At 43.9% G+C, this 23939-nt stretch overlaps 1 protein-coding gene and 1 long non-coding RNA gene across 2 annotated transcripts in view; one reads left to right on the forward strand and one right to left on the reverse strand.

Annotated features, from left to right (window-relative positions):
* LOC143352214 (uncharacterized) overlaps positions 1 to 6056 on the forward strand; it is a 70679-nt gene extending 64623 nt beyond the window's left edge. The window contains exon 2 of the mRNA XM_076784543.1: positions 4269 to 6056. Within this exon, the coding sequence (XP_076640658.1) occupies positions 4269 to 6056 (1788 nt within the window). The remainder of the gene's footprint in view (positions 1 to 4268) is intronic.
* Positions 1 to 23939, reverse strand: part of LOC143352662 (uncharacterized) — a 607068-nt gene that overhangs the window by 450515 nt on the left and 132614 nt on the right. The window lies entirely within an intron of this gene.

The raw sequence follows: 23939 nt of genomic DNA on the forward strand, positions 1-23939 counted from the left end.
GACTTTCCTCCGGGCCACCCATGCTTGACCCAAGTGTCGATAGACCGTTGGGTCCGCTTCAAGTGCCCTTCAGTTCGTCTCTTAATTTACGACGGTCTCAGTTTGCTATTGAGGACTTTGGGACAAAACTCTAATAAACATACTTCGACTAGGTCTGGAAAATGTCCACTCAAAAATAGCTTCGTCGAACGAGAGTCGTAAATTGCGTTGGCCGTTTGCACGAAAGAAAGACTCTTTTGTGTGCGTGCGACCGGACGCTACAAGTTCAAGATGTGCACCGGCCGTATAACAGAAACGAATACAGTGATTTCCCTATATATGTCGCCAAGGCCTTGACGATAAACGTCGCCGAATTATCCCCACTACCGCGGGGTACACCCCGTGAGGGGCGTCGGACGCCGAGGAGTGTGAATATGTATAGGATTGCGCGAGTATGACTCCTGGTCGATATATGACGCTGGCAAGACCCGTATTGACATATATGGAGAATTTACTGTACTGTCACACTCTTCTGAACTGGTCAAAATTAACAGAAGAGATCGCGCCATACGACACCCACTTTTCGTAATCCTTCCGAAAAATTTGTATAAAGAATCCCAGTAGTAAGGGACTAATACCTACACTGAAGAATTTCTTTAACCCCTTGCCCTAAAATATCGAGTCAGACTCTGAACAGAGTCTCATAGATATGTATGTTATTAATTTCCGTTAAACCGGAATAAAATTATATTTTGTTTTCTATCTTGTTTCTTTTTTCTCGTGAAATTCTGAACGATGAAGAATTTCTAATCATTGCAATCACTAGGCTGCGGATATATGTAATGTAGGAAATTGAATATATGAAATTGTAGGAAAATTTTAAAAATTTCAAATGTCAATATACTAATTCTCATCTATTCTATTTAGCAAGTGAAGAAACAACATTCCACTTGATTTGTATTCGTTGTGATCGATGACAGTTTTTACTTTGCACAAAGATCCGCAGTCTAATAATCACAAAATAAATAGTAGTGCAAGGGGTTAAAACAAATCTAAAAGTAAAAACCCTTCGAGGTTTAACCTCAACCACAACGCGCTCGTCCGCAACTCCGTCTTCCAGGAACGGCGCGCCTATCCGCGGATAGCATAAAAGCCACTATAAAAGCATAAAAGCCACTATAAAAGCCACTATAGTGGCGTTACCGTTCAAACAGATGCTTTCCACGGAAGCCGCCGATTTCTGATAGTTCTTCCGTTCTGCTAATGGCGTTTGCTCGAGCAGCGGAGCAGTGAAATAATAAGGTATAAACGAAATCGTGTACACGGATCGATTGGTTCGCGCGTCTGGGTGTTCATTCGGCGTAACCTAATCGCGGACAAGTGTGCGCTTTCGAAAGGGAAATGACTGCGGGATCGTTGAAGCGCGAGATAATTGAACGAGGAGCTCGCTTTTATTTGCTCAGCCGGACGGTTTTCCGGATGTAACCGCGCCGTCCGGCTGGCCTGCGAGAGGCGGAAACAGCGAAACGGCCGACGCAGTTTCCGATCGGATTGCACCGAGGCTCTCCATAAATCCCGGATCCAAGACAGGAAATCACGGGGCACAGTTATTATCAGGCTCTCCGCGCGACCGGCACGGCGGTTGCTCGTAAAACGTCCGAGAATTATACGGTCCGGGTATCAATCGGCCGGGTTTCCATCCATCAATTTCGGCTGATCTGACCGAACGTTCTCTTCTCCTTTTGTTCGCCGGTCTTTTTTCTTCCAAACCCCCTCCCCTCCTGCCCCGGTGGCCGGAAACTGGGAACAGTGCGCGCGGAACCTGGTTGTAAATGAAATTCAACAGATCTCCCGGTCGCGGTCCGCCGCGTATTATGACGACGATTAAAACATTAGGCCGGCGTCGTAAACGACACCGGTGCTTAGCACCGAAGAAAGCGACGGTGGCGAACTGCTCTCTATAAAAGTACGTTGTCAACCGGCTACGGCATCCAGTTGTTCGCGGGCTATTCCCGAAATCACGGCGATCATGGCGACCATGGTGAGTACTACCTTATCCAACATCGAATTTAATACATGCACCGTAACCATTGAATATTCATCAGCCATCTTGGCGGACGATTTTCTAATTTTTCTTCAGTGACGATCACCAGTCCTTTAGATCCTGAAGGTACTTCCAAGTACCATTTTTTATTTATTTTTCTTTATGCCGGTTGATCCTTTAGATCTTCAGTGTACCTTGGAGTACCTTGGAGTAGCATTTTCATTAATTCTTTCATAAATATAGGATATCGGTTAACCCTTCAGATCCTGAAGGTACCTTGAAGTACCATTTTTAGTAATTCTCTCTTAAATGAAGACCATTTAATACTTTAAATCCTGAAAGTACCTTGAAGTACCATTTTTACCAATTCTTTCTTAGACCATCGGTCAACCCTTCAGATCCAGAAGGTAACTTGAAGTACCATTTTTAATTACTCTTTCTTAAATAGGATTCACATTTCTCTGAACGTATTAGTCAAATTTGTAATTTTTCTCTTATGGAAAACCGTTCCAAAAATAGACATTTATACGAACCATATTCCCTGACCATTTCCAGCTAGATCAACTCAAAAACCATAAAAGTGTCCGAAATAGCATAAGAATGCAAATCGGAGTGACGCTCAGAGACGCACATCCCCTTTAAAATTGGATTTAAAATCGTTCTTCGAGAGCGTTAGTCATCATGCAAAAAGCAGTGCACTAACACCGCGGCAGAAATGAAAGAAAACACTTCTTGATCACGGAGCAACATTACGGAATATCTTGACTCTGTGCGCGGTAGCGTCGTTTCATCATCCCCTTCGAGGGTGAAATTGCATATCTCCGGTCCAAACCGCACGGTCGTTGATTCAATTTCCAGTTAATAAGCGGCGGGGCATTTGCATTTCAAGAAGAATACACTAAGGCCCCGGCAACACAGTGCTCTTCCACTATGTCCGCTGTTAGACCATCGTTCCCGGGCGCGATTAACAGGTGGAGAACGGATACAAGCGCCGGGAAGCGTCGCCGCGGCAGTCCTAAATGCGACTTATTGTTCGAGCGATCCTCCAAGTTGCGACGATCGAGATTACAAGAGCCAATTGACCTCCTTACCCCCCATCGGTCTCACACCCGACCAAATGCATCGCGAGCAAGACGGTGCAGCCGCTCGCAGTTTCTCTAAATGCGCTCGGAGCGGGTTGAATCTTTCAGCGCGCGTATATCGTCCGTGTTTTGAATTTGTTTCGGTCGGAAATAAAATTTCTGATTGCGTCCCGTGTCGGTCCCAATTGCGTCGCGGCGGGAATCGCTCGGCCAGATAAACCTAAAATGAAATGCTAATTCGAAATTCCTGGTAGCGGGCGGCTGTAGTTTTTTTTTTCGCCTCGGATCCGCCGCGAATCGCATAAATCACCGGCCGGCCAGTGACCCGTGAGTTTCGCGCTGGAAACGCTGCTGCAGGTCTCGTTTTGTCGACCGGTTCGCAAAATGGAAGTTCGATATAGCACTTCCCCCTCTAACGTCTCTGTCGACTCTATAAAGACGTTCTTCTGTCTTTACCATTCCATCGTGCATCGATTACTGCACAGATCTACCTCAAATTTCCGTCTGCTTGCGGTATTCACTATATTTTTCTTCTATTTTTACATTGACAATAATGGCTAACGTGGCAATGTAACGCTAGAGAGAGAGAAACAGAGAGAGAGCCCATAGGGAGGAAATTTCATGTATCTTCGTCTCCGAGTAGTGAGACGTTATAGAGAGCATACTAAGACGAAAGATGAAACAGCTCCCACACCTTTCTACCGTCACATTGTTCCTCCGAAGTGGCGAGACGTTACAGGGGGAACAGTGTGCAGGTTCATCGACCTTGCCTTTTGTCCGTTTAAAACTGGCCGGTTTAGTGGATATTATTTTCCGGTTTTCCGCTCGACGTGCTCGGCCCGCGAGCGTCGCGTTTTACGCGGCCATCGCCGGCCAAAATGGCGCGCGAGCCCCGACGTTGCTTTATTGTTTCGGTTAGCCGAGCTAATGTCCGGCGCGCGAGCACCGTGTCATAATGAATTCGCTTGCGGCTAAGCGATTTTCGAAAATTAGTATCATGTGCCGGCGCTTTTGTGCTCGTTGATCGAATTATAAAGCCCGATAAACACGATTTAGATAACTTCTATGGCGCGGCTATAGAGCAGCGCGGTACGTACGGTGCATGCTTGCGTACGAATTTTGATAACGAGCACGTATTCTTTCTACTTTTCGTTTGTCCGCAGGCGTGGCTACCGGCCATCGCGCTGCTACTGACAGTTGCGGCTGGCCAAGATTTGACACCGACCGAAGGGAATCGACCGCGACCACCGCCCAGTAGCCCGGAGCTGGCCGATTACATCAGGATGAAGCGACAATTGCTGCTACCGCCGTCCCAATTGTTGGCTACGCGCAGCTCTGACAAGCTCCTCAACGCCGAGAGACATCCGAGCAAACGACAATTGGCAGATCTTACCACCAATTTCCAGTCCATCCCGCTCCAGCTGGGAGTCCAGCAAGCTCTGCCTGTCCATGGGACTGTGTTCGGAGCGACCGCCAAGTCGGATGTCGCGCCGAACATCCACGAACCCGTGAAACAGGGCATCCAGTCTAGGATGTCCACTGTGCCCACGCACATCACGTTCGTCACTCCGCAGGTCGTTCCCGCACAAAGAAGAGTACACGGATACGAGTCGCCCACTTTCTATCACGGACATCACAGTTTTCATCATTCTCACCATCACGGACATCAAGCTCATCACGATCATCACGCCAAGCACAAGCACGAGCATGGTCATAAGCATCATCATGGCCACGAGCACAAACACGGTCATGAGCACCATGCGGAGCACAAGCATCACGAAGAACACAAGCAACACCATGACCATCATCATCACCATGGTCACGATCATCATCATGGCCATAAACATCACTCCGATCATAAGCATCACCATGGACATGATCATAAGCATGACCATAAACATGAACACGGCCATAAGCATGGTCACGATCACAAGCACCATGGCGAACATCAACATCACCATGGACATCAGCATCACTCGAAACACGAGCATCACGAGGAACATAAACACCATGCTGAACATCATCATCATCACAAGCATCACCATCATAACGAGCATCATCACCATCACGATCATCATCATGTTAACGAACATCACCATCACCATACTCACAAGGAGACAGAGAATCATCATCACCATCATGGACACGAGCACAAGGAGGATCATAAACACGCTCACAAGGAAGATCACAAGCATCATCATGGTCACGAACATAAACACGGACATCACGAACAGCATCACCATGGACACCACGAGGATCATCATCATAAACACGGCCATGATCATAAACACGAGCATCACCAGGATCATCATCACAAACACGGTCACGAGCACAAGCATGGTCACCACGAGGAACATCACCATGGACATCATGAAGATCATAAGCACGATCATCACGAGGATCACCATCACAAACACGGACATCATCACAAGCATGGTCACAAGGAGGAACATCACCACGGACATCACGAAGATCATCACCACTCTCACCATCAGGACCACAAACATCACCACCACGAAGAACATAAACACGGTCACGAGCACAAGGAGGAACACAAGCATGGTCATGACCATAAACATCATCATGATCATCACGAGGACCATCATCATCACGAGCATCACAAACACCACGAAGGCCACGAACACAAACACGCGCACCATCATGAAGAAGGTCACAAACATTTCGACGACCATCATCACAATCATCACCACGAAGGCCATCACAAACATCACGAGCAACACCATCACTCAGCCTACGAGCAGCATGGGCACGAGTACAAGGGCGTGGGCGGACATTTCTTCGAAGCATCACAGAACCATGAGGAGTACGTGTTCCCAGAGGAAACCGAGACGGTCGTTGCGGTACCGGAAGTACCGGATATCCTTAAGATCGATAAGAAAAAACCGGATGTCGCTGCCACCAATGTACAACCGGTCACTGCTCAGCCTTAGGGTATCGGATATTATACTTCGGATGTTATACAGTTGCTTTTGTTGTTGATAGAGTATAGAATGGAATCTCTTGTACCCGAATTGAAAGTGGATCTTCTCCAAGATGATCCACCTGTATCTTAATGAAAAGTGGATATTTTAACCAGAATTTAAAGAGGTATTGGTCATTCCTTTTGTCTTGACGTCTTGCACTTGGTAATTGTGATCTAACCATGATATCATCATTGTAATTTTTTTACATTTTTAATTATCACCGAGTTTTTCGATAGCTTTTTATCGATATCATCTTTACATGATAGTTTAGAAAAGATTTGAATCAAAGAGAAATTTTTATATTTATTAAAGAGAGTTTTCCTGTGAACTAAAAATCAGGAAAATAACAATTTCATAAAAAATGACGAGACTATTCGAAAATTGAGATGCGACTTTCATTCATTATTATCGGTATACATTGAAAGTTTGAGCATTTACTATAGCACATACCTAAAGTAAAATCACTATAATTGACTTACCAGTTAATTTCGCCAAGCAAATTGAAAGAGTTCAAACGTTCAGAAAAACTACGGAAATCAATTCTTCACTGCACCAAAGAAACTGATTAGAATATCAGTTCAATTTAAAAACGTTGCATGCTTAGGATCACAATACACCGCTATATTCAAAACAAAAACGTTCGAATAAAAGGATTCTGAGCAAGCGAGTGTCCAGTTCGGGTAGCAGAGGTTCAGCCGCATAGCTTTACGTAAACTTCCCTAGATTTCCTTTTCTTGGTCGGCTGCGTGGCCGGCGGGTGACAAGGACAGGTTAATCGCAAGCTGTTTCTCGTTAGTCAGTCCCAGTTGTATCTTTTGTTGACACCTTTGAAATATAAAGTTTTCACAAGTTTCCCCGGTTTTATTAATCTCCCACCCCCCTCCCCTGCGTAAGTCCGATAGGAGGCGGTCCGCCGTCGTTCCAAACTGCGATAGCGTTTAAACTTCGGTCCGAAGATGTTCGGAATCTCGGCGCGGAGCGGATATCTTTGGTCCACGGTGAACTCGCGAGGGAAATAAACGTGGAGGAGGGGGAGTGGAGGGACTGAGGAGAATAAGTAACAACGGAGAAACGCGAAAGCGCCATTTGATGAAACGTCGGCAAGCTAACCGGCGCGCGGCGGTGAACAATATCGCGATGGACAATCCGAGCGAGTGCTCGCGTAAAGAGGAAGCGCAGCATCGAGGAGATTTTGTTAACAATGAACGTTGAATACGGTCGGGCGAGCTTCAAATAAATTCCGCTTCCGGCGGCGGGGTAATCTCGTAATACGACGAAACACCGCCTTTGCTCCCTTCGATAGCCGACCGATTTCAAGAACTCACGAAAATAGTCGTAATCCCGGAACTCTTCGGTTCATAATGCGACTTAAGACCCTGTCCTCGACGGCAGGCCGCTATCGAGACAGAATCAGGATTAACGGGATCGCGGCGAGCACGAGTCGTGTCAGAGGGAAAGAAAAATACGGGGAAGATCGTCCCGGAGCAACCCCACGGCGAGTTATTCGTCGGCCGAATAAAAGATTCGGAATTAAAAGGATCCTGCGCGAACCGGCACAATGAGCTCGAGGACTATGTGCTCGCTGAAATCTCGTTCCTGCGGACTGTCCTGGGGACGGAGGTTTTCGTGATGGCACGTCACAATGCGAAAATTGAGAATACTTTGTTGGACCGTGCCGGCACAAAGAGAAATGGACCGCATGTTTTATTCAGGTTTATCGAGTCGTCGCGTCGCTGTCTATATTGTTTACGCTGTCCCATGGTTCGTTCTTTATTAAAAACACGCATGTGCTTGCACGAATTTATTGTATAAATAAGAATTTTTACAGAGCTCCACTCAATTTTTTGTTTGGAAAACGCTTCTCTCTAACAAATCCCAAGAAAACAATCAACGCGTGGCAAAAAAGTTTCAAAACACTAAGGGATGCTTGGGGGCAGGGGGGAGTTGTGAATGATTCAATCAAGAATTTAAATATTCGCCTCGACCCAGTAATCTACAGTTTACAAAATGGAATAAAAATGCGGTTCTTTAATCAATCTCAAAGGAAGCATCACAGATGAAACAATTCCAAAACAGTAAGGGATGCTTTGGGGGTGTGATGGATGATTCGATTAAGAATTTAAAAATTCGCCTCGACCCAGTAATCTACGGTTCGCAAAATAGAACAAAAGTGCATTTTCCTATTAAATCTCAACGGAACGATCAACGCACCAGCGGCAAACAATTCTGCAACGTTGGGGGATGGTTGGGGGAGGGTGTCCGGTGATTCGATTAGGAATTTAAACATTTGCATCGGCCAGTAATCTGCCGATCGAAAAATCTCGGGCGTAAGAGGCTTACCGGTCCCGTTACTCCGCGAGGAAAATTAAAATGGTGCCGACGGCGATGGTTAGTCTCGCGGCGGGATGATGAAAAAGTACCAAGGAGGATCTGGGGAACGCTGCGCGGCGGAGGGATCGATTTTCCGGGGGAAATTCGGAAAACCAGAGACGTCTGCCGGCGGAATGGGTTAATAAATCGCGCGCCGCGATAGATCCTCGTGAAACGAAGCGAAGAAAAAGAACCCGGAGAACGGAGGAAGCTATGGAAGCCCGCAGACTTCGCCATCTTGGGATTTAAATTGGTCCGGCTGGTTTATCAGCATGCATTGGCCGGCGCTTGGAAAGTACTCCACAGGCAACGCTCCTTTTCCCAGTTTTAGTTTCCTCCAGCAGCGAGACGCTTAGAGACGCGGAAGATAAGCTGGAAAAGCAGGGTGAAACCGGGGTGAAACCGGGGTGGAACCACCCCCGATACCCGGGAATTCCATGCCGCGGAGTCGAGTAAATCGTGGCCGGAATGAAAAGTTTAGGGTCGTTCGAGTGTCGCGTTACGTTCGACCAATTTACCGTGCCGAATTCTTTCGGGACGTCTTCCTCTACTCACTCTCTCTCTCTCTCTCTCTCTCTCTCTCTCTCTCTCTCTCTCTCTCTATTTTTCGCTCCGCATCTAGCGATCCGGCGCAACGTTTTGCTTCGGAGATTTTCGACAATACCCGAGCGGACGCAAACAGTTGTTAGACGGAATGGTTCCTTGTCTGATTGGAGACCTTTTCCGGGTGAAATGTGGACGTGTCTGAAGTCATTTGGCTGGTATAAGACGTTAGACGATGAGAAGTATGCAAATTAAAAGTTTTATGCAAAGTAAAATTTGTCTGTACGGGTAACAATGAACAGGAGCCAATCCGAAATGTCTGTCTGCCTTTAAACGGTGGCAGATCACTATGACCCATACCAAATTCGCACACGTAGGCATCATAAAAGAGACTGTAGAAGGTTTTAGTATCTTTACAATAAATTATATACGTTTACAACATTCTCGATGAACATTCTCTAGATTTATTCGCAAAATTAAGTCAGAAATTACCCAGTAACTGTTAACAATTTTGACAACCTCGGACTAATACATTGCAGGTCTTAACTTCTTTTAATCAGTCTCCCGCGTTAAATCGCTCATACTTGTTTATAAATGCATAAAATCCGCAGTCCAAGTATGGTATATAGTTGCATATAAACGCACGGAATAAACCGATACCGGGTTAATCTCCTTAAAAATGACGATTATCGCTTACTGTACACAAAGTATTAAATACATGAATTTAATAACATTACGCTGTTATGTTATATAATGCACAGCTAACTGTGCCAAAATATAATATGTTTATGGCTGTATTTTCGGGGCAGAAATTGCGGTGTACGTAAAAAGGTGAATAAACGCCAGAATAATTCATACATAAATAACGAAACGGCAAACAGCAGGAAATAAAAATAAAATAGAAAAATGAACGAAAGGTTGGCCGCGATTTTTCGTTGCGAGTCACGCGAGATTCGAGCGGGTCCGGGCCGGCAGGGTGCCGCAGATTAATGCAAATCTGGAGTGCAAAGTGTCTCGGGGCAATGGCGTAAGTGTTCGTTAACGGAAAAGCATTGCATCCATAATTCAGCGAGCCGGCGACGGTCTCCGGCTAAGGTAAAGAACTTTTTCCAGCGGAGCCGGTGTTCTCAGACGGTTAACGGGAGACAAGACGGTGCGGATCGCGTTTCGGGACGAAGAAAACAGGAAATAGGATGTCGACGGGGAAGAGGAATGGGTGCAGCGCGGGACGTGAAAGGGTTCCGGAGTCGCATGCAAATCTTCGACAGTCGTTAATAGGCTACTTAATCGTTCTAGAATGGCGAGTCGGAGGAGATCGTTCCTCGCGAAACACCGAACATCGTTTCTACCTCGACGCCTTCCCCCGTCGTATCCGTTCGCTTTTGTAAAAAGGAACCGGAGGCAGTCCGGCTCTCTCGTTCCCGGAAGTAATTACCGTTTCTTGCGACCGACGCCAGATCAAAAAGTGAAATTACGACCGATGCATCTGCTGGTTCGCTGGTGGTGCTCCGCGCCACCCTCGTGAACCGGCCGAAGTCAGTCGAATGCAATCAAATGCTCATAAACTGGGTTTACGGGTTCATGAACGGGCCCGTGCATCGCGTGCCAGGGCACTTCTCATGTTTATTATTGACTAGACGATATTCAGGGACTTCGAAACGGTAGGCACAACTTTGAGAACAATTTCTATGCTCGTACACTACTTTTTAGGTATGTACACATGTCTACAAGTGTTTGCGAACGTGTTTTTTTACGGTTCTCGTTGACCAATGGCATTCGTGATCGCAGGACCATTACAGGTAAATTATGCACCGTTTCTTTTACTCAAACACTATCAAACTGATTAGAATACGGGGGCGTCTACACACTGCGTGCAAAGATGCTTCTTACGTTGATTCTTTAACAGATGGTGTTCACGGTTTCGGATACATCAGACTCCAGCTTACGACTCACCTTATTGTCAAACGCGGTCAAACGGACACAAACTCGGACAATACCATAGATACTTTCTACGTTTACTATTGAGTAATCAATGTTCGAGAATCTAAAGGCAATAGATACAAGTTTCTACTGTTCTCACCTCTCAAACACGGTTAAACAGCCATAAACCGGAGAACAATCCATCTCCAATCATCTTCATCCATTGGACATTTTTGGCATTTTATCGTGAAAATTTATAGGATTATATATAAGAAAAAGTTGAAAATATTTGGTCCCCCATAGTGAAGTTTAACCGAGACTTAAAATCTCTCAAACCGATCTCAACTATTCCACTATCAGTTAGTTATGGAACGAGAAGGAGACACTTTTGCGAAATACTTCGAACAGTCTCACACGACAAACGGTGATCATAACACGGTCAACACGGGAACAAACGCTGACACCGACCAACCGGTGCAAGCCGGTAAGAAAAAGAAAGCACGAGGGACAGCACGAAGTTGGAAGGAGGCAGGACAAAAACGGAAAGACACGCGGGACCGTAGATGACTGCTGATACCGTCCAATCTAATTTCAGCGGGGGATGGGGGGAGGGTTAGGTTCGACAAGGTAGCGTGCACCGTCGGAGAATTTTCCCCGGCGACGAGAAGAAGAAACGGGAAACGGAGAACACGCAGAATCGGGGGAAAAAGTGCAGTCCGGAAATCGGATCTGTGCTACGGGGAAGAAACTTACCGGAAGTTTCAGACGCCCAGCCCCCGTCCACCCACACTTCGCGTCCGCGAGTGGAAATGCATTCGCGAACAGACGGCCACGCTTGAAAAAACCTGTCGCACGGTGATTCGAATTTAAGAGCTCGTAAAATCGTATTACGCTGGGACACCGCGGTCCCTGGGATCGGAAATAGATACAAAAAATGCCGGGTGAAGTGGAACGAAACGCGGATCGAGGATTGAATACGTCGTGGAGGGTCTTCGACAACTTCGCCGCCACGGCTAGACACTGGAAACGGGGGTGTTGAAAGTCTGTTGATCCCGTTAGATCGATTCTTCTTGATGGATATTAAGGAGGTATTCTGGTTTTCGAGGCCCTTTTCGCACGACAATTTGAGAATTTTTTCAGTGACATTGTTGAACCTTCCGCATTGAAATTTTGCACGCACGCTTATTGGACTCTGAAGTACACGTGTGATTTTTTAAAAGTAGAAATAATCAAAATTACGTGAGTTATATGTTCTTTTGTAGAGTATGTTTTGAAAACATAGGTTGATGCAACGCGAGTTGCTTTAACTGCAAGCTTTAAAAACTACCATTTAATATGTGCGTTGCATAAGGCATATCTACCCTTGCGGTTTTGTAATAATTAATAATAGTAATTATATGCATTTGTTACGAGATAAAGAGCGAGATTTGACTTTTCATCATGACTATGACGACGCACAATACTAACACGTTGGCACGGGAGCAAAGATACAGCACGTTATTAATCTAATCAGATGAAAAATGGAAAAATTGAATATACTAGAGTATGTTTAAATATGTTTAGAAGGAGATTACGAGAAGTATCATTAATAAAGGTGTAGCACGGTTAGCCGAGAACATTATTAGTGTGTGATTAATAGAGCCTGCGATAAGCATGATTAATACCTTCTAGAGGCATTCAACGTTAGGCTTATAGCAGCGTGCATTAACACGCTCGTAAAAATTTCAATTTGTCCTCTTTACTCTCATCTATTCCAAAATTATGTTTTAATCTTAATTTCGTAATAATTTCTTTCATTAAAAAATTACCCAAGGAAGAACGAAGTTTCTGAAATTGCAAAGATGGGTCTTTCATGTCTAACACAGTTTCTAGTGAGTGATAATTCTTTAAAAAATCTGAAAATATTCATATAGTACCTTCGAACATACTGAATTGAGATTATCAAATTTATTTTGACAAATACTCTGTTGAATTATTTTATAATGTAAATAGTATGAAGCTGAATACGTGATGTTTACACACTGATCGAAATCGTCCGGACACGAGTGACCCCCTTTACTGACCCCATTTAACCTTTTGCGGTCGTATGTCTGCTCTCAGCCACCACAGCAAAGAACCATACTGATCTTCTATTATAATAAGTCGACAAGCTTCGGAGATACGTAGAATTCGAAATAATATTCTACAAATTGTGTTGAAGTGTAGTTAGGCATTTTCGCTTCTTAAAATATTTTCAAAATAATACTCTAACATGGCAAGAAGAAAGTTACTGAAAGAAGCGTACCGTGAAATTAAGAGTAGCGATGACGGAAATTTATTTTTACTCTTTGAACGCTGACTGTGATGTAGAAAGTGATAACCGTTGGTTTGGAAATATTTATACTAGTGATTCTGATAGTGACATAGTTCCAATGAAGCGACGAGTGATGCATTTAGAAGTTTCCAGCGATAGTGAAGAAGAAGAAAATGATGAAAATGAGAATAGAATTACGCACAGATACTCAAATCAAAAACTAGTTTTTCGACGAGATCTAAGATTGTTGGGCCTAATGTACCTGTTCATTGCACGGAACCTATCGATTTTTCCGGACTCTTTTACGGATGACCATACCACATGATGGAGGACTATAAAATATAATTTTTTATTATATATATTTTAATTTAGTAAATTAAAGCATATTATTGTGTTACATATATCTAAAATTTCAAAAAGAATGAATTTTGTTTTTCCTTCACAATCCTGCGTATTATGCATTACTGTTCGTTCAACGAAAATTAACTCCGACCAGCATGACACCTATGCATAAAATTGATACCACCGCAAAGTGTTAATTCGAACGAACGGTAATAGTACAGTCGGGTGGACAACGTTGTTTCGCAACAGTGGAATTTGTCACCGGACAGGTCGTTGCTCAGGGATCGAGTGAGGGGCAACGGAGGCCGTCAGAAGTTAGAAATGCAAAATTAATTTCAGGCGAAGTTTGCTAGAAAGTGAAGGAAAGCCCGAAGGAAAGTTGAATCGTGAGCGGCGAGTGGGAGAGGACGGGGCTGAGCCCGATAGTTGTATAAGGAGAGCGCAAACCAGCAACGATGGTCAAGTTTCAAGCGCTCGCATCCCTTCCTCTCTCTCTCTCTCTCTCTCTCTTTCTCTCTCTCTGTCTCTCTTCTCCGGGAGTTCATAAGTAATTCAGCCGGCAAATACTTTAATTGCGCTAAGCACGCTGGAACGACGCCACGAGATAACGCCGAACTGCGCGGCTGACTCGTCAGCTGCCGCGACGCGCATACATTTGCAATTTTCAGCCGTAAAACCCTTTTCTTCTCTCCCTGTTTTTCTCCCTCCCCCCTCTCTCTCTCTCACTGTCATACCGTTTCTTCCCTTTCTTCATCCTGTCTCTGTTCTTTTTTTTTCTCCCAAACGTTCTCGAACGAACCACCGACGCGACAGTCAGCCAGTTTTCAACTTTAACCCGATGTCAAGGGTGGCTTTCCCGAGAAAAACGCGGAAGGGAATTGGAGAGACGCGGCAGAGTCGTTCGCCCAGGCCCGGAATTACACAACTTGTCGGAGGATTATGACGAAATAGCGTTACTTCCGTCGGAACTTTTCGTGTCCCGCATTTTATAGCGCTTAATGCGCCCCTTTCCTCGTCGCTTTGTCCCGCCGAAGTGCGATACGCCCCGCTGACAAAAAGAAAGAACGAGCAGATAGACAACGACGACGAAAGCGCAACGCGCCGCGCGCCGGGCCCGTTTGTCCATCAGCTTAGGCCGACCAGATTTCATCTGGAGCGAACATGCGGGTCAGTTTCGTAATTAAAACGCGTAAAAATTCACTCCTTTGTGTCCGATCGAGAGACTTCTCCTGCAGCAAATCATTTTTATACAAGATTTTATGCAAGAAACTTGCCGCTATAATACTGAAGACTCTTTGACAGACACGACCGATCGATTAATGTTCATATTTCTTTGGCAGTCGGGTGACAATGAATTTAAAGAATAATTCAAAGCGTCGTGATGATTAGACAGCGGATTTTATGCATTCATGAAAAGCATTAGACGAAATCAAGGATGTCGTTGGATTACTTTTTCGATTTTTTAAAAGGATCAGAAAAAGGAAATATATTATCATTAGACAGCGGATTTATGCATTTATGACAAATATGAGTGGGCGTAATTTCAAGCAGTAAAAAAATTAGATATCTTTAATAATGCTGTTATATTATTTTCAGCCCATTAAACATATCAAAACAGAATATAACTTTTTACTTCGTTCCAGTTTGTTGCAATTCGGGTAGACAATTTTTATTTATTTTATCATTTATTTTTATTCATCAGTCGGGTGACAATGAATTTAAAGCGTTGTGATGATTAGACAGCGGATTTTATGCATTCATGAAAAGCATTAGACGAAATCAAGGATGTCGTTGGATTACTTTTTCGATTTTTTAAAAGGATCAGAAAAAGGAAATATATTATCATTAGACAGCGGATTTATGCATTTATGACAAATATGAGTGGGCGTAATTTCAAGCAGTAAAAAAATTAGATATCTTTAATAATGCCGTTGTATTATAATCAGTCTATTAATCGTATTAAAAAAGAATATAACTTTCTACTTCGTTCCAGTTTGTTGCAATTCAGGTGGAAAATTGTTATTTTGCATAAAGATCCACAGTAATGATATATATATATATATATATATATAGGTTAATTTATCATTGAGAGAACACCTTATTCTAGCACACGAGCCGCGTTCAAATACAGTGACCATAAAATGAAGCTCGTCTGTTCGGAGCTGCAATCCTTCTGGTGTTACAGTGAATAATAGTGGATCAAGCATATCGTTCTGTGGCAGAGGTGAATTCAATCGACTGTTCAAGGCCGCCACTCTGAATACGAATGACGTCTCATCCTCAGTCTTACGACATCGGTAGCCAGCTTCCATATGCGGGGGAGAGGAGCCTGGAGTTCGCTGGAGCGGTCAGGAGATAGCGCAATAGAGTAACTATACGGTGCGCCCGAGTTAGCCCCTGAATGGCCTTGAGTGGCCAATTGAATTTGCGTGGGCAATAGCGTCGAAATCTGATCGATCGTTTGTACCTACTATCAATTCGCAGCTGCCGAGCGGATTCTGGCCTCTTTACTTACGACGTCGTTCTGCGACGAGCAAAACCGCCGCTTGCAAATCGACAGCCACTTTGCTGACACCGAGGTTCATTTCGCGAGAGACATACTCAATTCCATCTTAGTTCCTAACGGTTTCTGTTGATCTGATGTAATTGCAGTTTCGACTCAGCAAATTTCAAACAGTGCCTATGTTTTAGCTTCACACTTCAGCTACCTATCAACACCTTCACTGTCGAATCATCGCCCCTTAAAACACCAAACACGGTTAAAACTTACCACAGAAATCGCTTCTTCGACTCTTTCAGATCGTGAAAATTCCGATGAAGTTCCGATTCAAACTACTACGAGCAGTTATTTAATTTGTGTAGTGATCTCTCTAGATATGTCGCCAAGGCCTGCGTGATAAACGTCGCGGAATTATCTCCACTACCGCGGGGTATACCCCGTGAGGGGCTCCGAAGCTCGAGAGGCCTCAGACGCCGAGGAGTGTAAACATAACACGGTTCGAGTATGTCTCCTGGACGATACACAAACATTGACATATATCGAGAATTCACTGTATATTCTGTAGTTTTTAATTTTGTAGCCATCAAACGATTCTATTCGTATTGAACGAAATTTTTCATTCATCGAACGAAAGTACAGTGAATTCTCGATATATGTCAACAACACTGACGTATATCGAGAAAGACATAAGAAAAAGAAAGACATAACCGAGCCGTGTTACTTTTACTCTCTCGTGCTCGGGGCCCCTTAAGGGGTATACTCCGCGGTAGTGGACGTTTATCATCCAGGCCGTGGCGACATATACAGAGAAATCGCTGTGTTTCGATTATCGGAAATCGTCTTTCCCGTAAATACTGTCAAAGCGTGTCTCATTTATTTCGCGATAAGAACGTTGATTCTTGTTTTGGATGAGAAAGACCGCGATTATTTTTGTACCGATTCAACGCCACCAGATCGGACAGCATCAATCATTTCAAAAGAACGCAAGTCACTTCCCGAGGTTCGCGCAGTGCAGGCGCAAGGACAAGCTCGCGGAGAATGCAATCGTCCGCGACTCTAGTGATCGATTACCGATAAATACCCGGCGAATTGCTCCTGATGCTGAGATTGTTGCACGCGTTCTCCTTGGGGCCCTACTAGAACCGAATTTCACCGGCAGGAATTAACCCTCGTAACACAGCGCTTTGGGAACACGGATGCAATATAGCGCGATCCAAAAATTGCAACTTCCTGCAAGGCAATATTCTTCGCTGTACAAGGATCTCATAAACCAGGATCAAAATGTGGACCACCAGACAAAGCCAGCAGGACCGGCAGAACCAGCGCCGAAATCTTTTCTTGGACACTCTTATTACCATCGCTGTGATTTTGGAGAGAATGATTGTTATCGCTTCAACAAATTTCAGCACATTCTTCAAACGTTGCTCGGTACAAGCGTACTAAGTTTCGAATTACTGGGTTCACGCATATGAAATGTCCTAATTTAAATTGCAAATATTCGTCATATTGACGATGGCATTATGTGATGTTCGGTCAAAATGTGGTGATTAGTCAACGTACTATTTATTCACTAGAAAAGAGACACGACAATCTTATTAAATGGAGAATGAAATTGACCAAAAAATTCAATTTCTAGTGTAATACAATCTTTATTCAGCAAGAAGTTGCGTCTGTTTAACGTTAGAAATCGGACATTTCATATGCAACAACCTGACGTAATGCTCAGTACAATGTTCACTCTATATATGTCCGAAATGCATAGCCGATAAAAGCCGCGGGGTATACCCCGTGAGGGACCGCGAACCGAGGTCTCTAGAGCTTTTCTGTCCTTTTCAAAGAATGGTATCTCCTGGCCGATATATGTCCCTGGCTAGACCCGTGTTTTGGACATATATCGAGCAGATACTGTACCGTTTGGTCAAAAAATTCCCAAAAGCCGTCTTATAATCGAGGAAGCATCCTCGGTTAATCGTTGAAGCAATGTTTCGCATTGTGTACTACAAACGGGGGCAGAAAATTCATCATCCTATAAAACATAATTACCTCTTCGGAATGTTTGCAAATAACAAACTAAAAAGAAGTAATGCGGTTCCGATGGAACGGAGGACGAGCTAACCGTGTTATGGGAGGGGGAAGAGTGCATCGTCGGACAGGCGAGAACAATAGGAAAGAGGTCCGCTAACAATAAGTTTCGCCAAGGCTCCACGGTAGGAGGACACAGAGTGCGATAGCGGGAATAATTCGCTCGCAATTGCAGCGAGAGGGCAACTCGGTTTTACGATGGCCGCGGGCGTGGACGGCGTTCCTCTCTGTAACGGCGCGCCGGCAAAGAATTTGCTTTGTCAGGCGTGACGATTTGTGTACGCCACAGAAAACCGTGTCTATCGGACGACCGTTCCGCGTAAAGTGACCGTCCCTTCTTTTTCGCCGCGCGCGTTTTCTCCGTAAAATTGGCCCCGGACGTCTCTCTCCTAATGTCTTCCGTACCGTCGCGCGTCGCTCGACTCGGTGAAACAAGGAATAAGAGACTCCCTGGCGCAATAAAAGCGTCCTTAATTGTTAAATATCGTACCCCATTCGGCTCTACTTAGTGCCCGCCAACGGTAACTTCCGTTTCAACCGGCCCCCGTGGCTCTTTCCTCTCTTTTTTTTCCAAAGCGGGAAATTTAAACTACACGGACTACATTAAATCTTCCGGCTATTAAGTCTTCAGGAACGACGACGTTCGGCTGTTGGCTTCTTTCTGGACGATGCTACAGATGTTACTGTTCTGTTACCAGAGTTACCAGACTCTGAGGAATATCTCAAAATTGATTATTAAATGCGATGTATTTTTATTTTTTTGCTCGCTTTTTAGAATTTCAAGATACCTAGGGAAAATATCAACACTGAACCTGCCAAGCACAGAACATATAAAAGTGAAACGTGTTATAGAAATGAAAAGATTGTATGTACTTAAACTTTGAACGATTTTCATTGTAATGTGTACTTAAATAAAGAAGTCATTTCAGTAATTTCCTAGGAAAACGTTTTTATAATTTCAATAATTGTGAGACAGAAAACCGGACGTTTCGACCGTGGTGGGTTTAGTGTTAAAAAAATGTCGAAATCATCAGAATCATTGTAACATCTGTAACATCATACAACGTCGAAGCAAACTGACAATCCATCGTCGACCGCGAAGGGTTCAAGTCACCCTGTCAAATTGGCACAATGGCGAAGCATTAAATAGTATGAAACGATAAATAATTAAATTATCGAGAATTGGTCTCCAATAGTGTCTTCGTTCGTGAACCTCGTACCCCCTCCCCCCTCCCCCTCTTCATCTTTCTTTGAACTCCATACTGAGTTCTCTCTAATGATCGGGCACGGTCGTTAGTCGAATGACGCCGTCGGCGAGAAAAAAGTGGCTCGAGGACGATATTTGCAAATGCATGCCGGGCTCGAGTGATTTATCGCGCACCACCGTAACGTATCAGAAATAACGCGGGCAATGAGTCGCTAAAAACACCTTCGCGTTTCTACTTTTGGCTGGGAAAGTAGCGGGAGAGGTCAGGATCTTCGTACGACCCTGACGAAGTGGAAAGTTTCGACTGAAATTGTTCAATGTTCACGAAACAATGTTAATCGTTACTGGAACTCTATTATTTGCTCGTCAATTCTTCGAAAGGCAATACAGTGATCTCTCTATATATGTCGCCAAGGCCTGCATGATAAACGTCGCGGAATTATCCCCACTACCGCGGGGTATACCCCGTGAGGCGCCCCGAGCACGAGAGATTAAACATAGTATTATGTTAAGCATAGTATTCTGTTAGTGTTGATACGCGATACACGACGCTGGCAAGACCCGTGTTGTTGACATATATCGAGAATTTACTGTACTTACCAATAAACAGCGGATTTTGTGCATGTATGATAAAAGGAGTAGGTGTAATTTAAAACAGAAAAATTTTAAGGGAATTTAAAAATATTGTTATATTATTTTCAACCTCTTAAACATATTTAGAAAGAAAATGAATTTCCATTTCACTTCAGTTTTTTGCAATTCAGGTAGTGCGTTTTTATTTCGTATAGAGATCCGCTGTCTACTTATCTACTCAAGAAATCCGAATTTATTTTATCCGTTTGATAATTTGATCATTTAATTTCTAAATGACATACAATTTTTACAACTATACTGTTGAGACGCCATATTGAGACATACACGCTGTATGGTCCATGGGTAATTCCATATTAAATTAGTGGGGGTATAAGTCATCATTTTACCGATTTAGAATTTGTTTAAAAATTACAGGCCTTCGATGTTTGCAATTTTTGTCCATTTTGGCGAGAAAGGGCTTCACTTACGAATTTTTATCTCAGGAACTGTTTGTCCGATTGAGCTACATTTTTTTTTCTTTTATTCAGGAAAGATTAGACTATTGTACCATAATTTTTTCAACCTCGATAATTAATTATATATATTATGTGACGTCTCACCGACTCATCGTCATGCTATTTTTGAGAGTTTTTCTAGTGGCTGACAAATTTATTGTTTTACTACTAGCTAGGAGTTATCAGCTGACTTTCCTGGGAAATTCATCCTGGCGTCATGGGTGGCGTCACGTTGTCGCGCTTATTCACCCCCAAATCACGTATTTCATCTGTGGGCGTTGCCCTGTTTGAACGGATCTTTGAAACCATCCAAAATGTATTTGATCAGCTAATGCTCCACTTTCCGGTAATTTGGTGGAGGGAATTTCCACTCCCACGAGGTGTCGTAATTCTAAAACATCGTTAGAAAGTCAGTTTTATCTCCTCGCTTAACATTATCACATCACCACATTGTACATATCAGCCACCATAAAGTTGAATATATACAGGGTGTCCCATTTGAAGTTCCGCACGCAATTATTTCCCAAACTATAGCTCATTGTACAAAACATTGCGAAGCTCACTCAGTTTCACATCTCATGGTTCTCTAAGTGGACATGTTTCTATATACCTCAATTAAATTTTGAACGGCAATATATGACCTTCAATGACCTTGGGAGGCGAATGTGTTATAGATCAAGGATTTCGTCTCGGGATAGGCTACGGGCTTACCTAAATAAAAACATACAGTATTAAAAACGCAAAGATCACCTTCAAATCTCGGAGCACGTCGACCTAGAGAAGATTTGTGACCACCATAAGTTTGGGTAATAATTGTTTATGATAGTTCAGGTGGAACATCCTGTATTGTTGTTGTTTCATTATAACAAGTTACAGTCATTTCGCCATTCTATATTGTTTCAATTATCGGGAAAAATTCTAATTAATTGCGACCGAAGTGACGGATGCGAGGATGGTCAAAATTAAACGATGCTGAGGACCGTTCACAACTTCATTTATTAATTTTCGTGAAGGTATCTCCGAAGATACTTGAAAAGGTGCCTCTTCTAGAGGATTTCTGTTGTCCCTAATACAACATTCCTAACTATCAACCTTGAAAACCGCATTGACTGGACGTGTTCCAACTAGATCCCTCGGAATCCAAAGGGTTCCATAAGCTGCCACATTTTCGGCTTCTTCGCACGCGAGTCTGCGAGCATCCCTAACCTTCCCCAACTCGAGCTTCTCTCACCCTCTCGTTCTCGTCTGCCAACGACCCTCTGACCCTTTTAAAGGGTACGGATCCATTCGCAAGCAGGTCGAGGCGGTGCTGGGCGAATTCCAAGGGTCCTGTTTCAAGGTTTGCATCGAATCGAAGGCACCGGGATTCTCCCGGGGTTCGGTGCACGGGGTTACGTGTACGGTTGGAGGTACTTGAGGAGCCAGGCTGCGTGCCTCTGGGTAATTCCTCACAGGTGTAGCGCGTCGACCCTGGCTGCGACGCAATCTGCCACCTGCGACAAGGAGCCCGCGCGTGTATGCACGTGCGTCCGCGTGGTTGTTGGTCTGCCACGCCTTCTGCTTTCTCTCTCTCCTCCCTCTCTCATTCTCTCTCTCTCCGTCTCGTTCTGCTTTCCCATCTCTCTATCTCTCTCCTGATTCGTGATCCGTTCCCCGGATAAATGGCCCCTATCGCGACACGTCCTGCCAGCCTGATCCCAGTGTCCAGAGCAGTCTTTGTTCCCGCGTCGGGGATTTGCGTTTCGAGATTTTAATAACACCACTCGACGGCTTGTTCGCTCGTTGGACGTTCGCATGCTCGTAAAGAACGGCCGTCGTTGGGCATTGTTCAGATACGTCATGGATTAATAGCCGTGATATGCTTTTTATTAAGGAAATTCGAGGCCGGGATACGCGTCACTTCATCGGGGAATGGCTGGTGAGATTGCGGATCGTTGTGTGTGCGTGTGTGTATGCGTACACGCGTGTGCGGTGAGGCGAAGGTGTATCGCGCGCCGTGTAATTGGCTCTTTTATTGTTGTGAAATATGACGGGACCGTACACAGCGGTTCGTTATGTACGCATGAACCGCTGCGCGGTTATAATTTAGCCGAGTGATTGGCGACTTAATAAAAATACACACAGAGGTCTCGAGAAGTTGCGATGAACGAAATTAAGCTGCACTGTGGTTCTCGCTTGATCGTTATTCGCGAGGCTAAAACAAAACGCCGCGTTATTAGACATTACCCGGCGAGGAAATTAAATTACGCGCGAAATTCTCTTGTGGCGGGTTCTATGTGTATACACATCGGCGAGGGAATTAAATTAAGTGTCAAATTCTCTTGTGGCGAGTTGTGCACGCCCGATGCGCTCATGTTTCTGGTCAATCGGATTTGTGTGCAACACTTTACGTTTCGGAAGTGATATGTTCAAGATTTTTACTGAACGGACGGAAAATAAATAATTATTATTATTATTAATAGTCTCTCTTGTAGTATGCTGTAAAACATTTACCTGGTCGTGAGTCTTAATTCGCCTTAATTGTCAGAAACTGAACTTAAACATAACTGCAAATTTATCCCGAGAAATCATTGTGACCATTAACAAAATTAGATCTGGTCATTATAGTCTTAACTTCTCTCTAGCTGCAATCAATGTGGCAAATAACCCTGGCTGTTCATGTGGTCATCAGACACAGGATATTGATCACGTCTTATGGCAATGTCCTCTATATGACACTCACAGATTAAAATTTATTATAACCTGAGATAACCTCTATGCAAGATCTTATGTTCCTTCCTGAAAGATTGTGGATTGTGTATATAATGTTACTATCACATCCACTACCAATTAAGCGACTCCAACTGATATGTACCTATTACGTTACCTTCACATTAGTATAAGGTTATTATTGTAATATTATGTATGTAATACAGACTGCAGAATAACCTCTTATCGGTACAATAAAAAATATATATAAGTGCATTTCTTGTGACAGATTTCTTAAATTAAGAATATTACAGCAGTATTTTCAAAATCCTATGATATTCGTTTTTCTCGCAATTGCATGAAGCCCGCAGTCCAATTATATTTAAAAAAGGATAAACAGATCACGAATGGCTACTTCGATCGTCGTTGTAATTTACCGAAATAGCGGATTTACAAGGAACGTATTTCTATCGGGTAAAAAATTTCAGAATTTAATTCCCAGCTCGTAGAACTGTATTCTTCCCTTTATTGTGTCGCAATTACAGTTTTCTGTCGCAACGAACAACGACGGTTGACTATCTCATTACATACTGTGCCACGATTAAAGTAATTCGAAGAAGGCCACCGGCCAATAAAACAATTAACCATCCACTTCCGCCGAAACCATCGCAGCCACTCGCGAAATCAAGGTCTCAAATTCGATTCAAGGACTCCAAATTAAGTTCCGAGTCCCTGAAGACCCTTCGTCTCGATTAGTTTGACCTCCCTCGAACCAGTTTCGCTTTTCCAGGACACTCCGGACCCGAAACGACGTTGC

The sequence above is a fragment of the Halictus rubicundus genome, chromosome 3 (assembly GCF_050948215.1).
Source record: "Halictus rubicundus isolate RS-2024b chromosome 3, iyHalRubi1_principal, whole genome shotgun sequence".
In the NCBI taxonomy this organism is placed as follows: domain Eukaryota; kingdom Metazoa; phylum Arthropoda; class Insecta; order Hymenoptera; family Halictidae; genus Halictus; species Halictus rubicundus.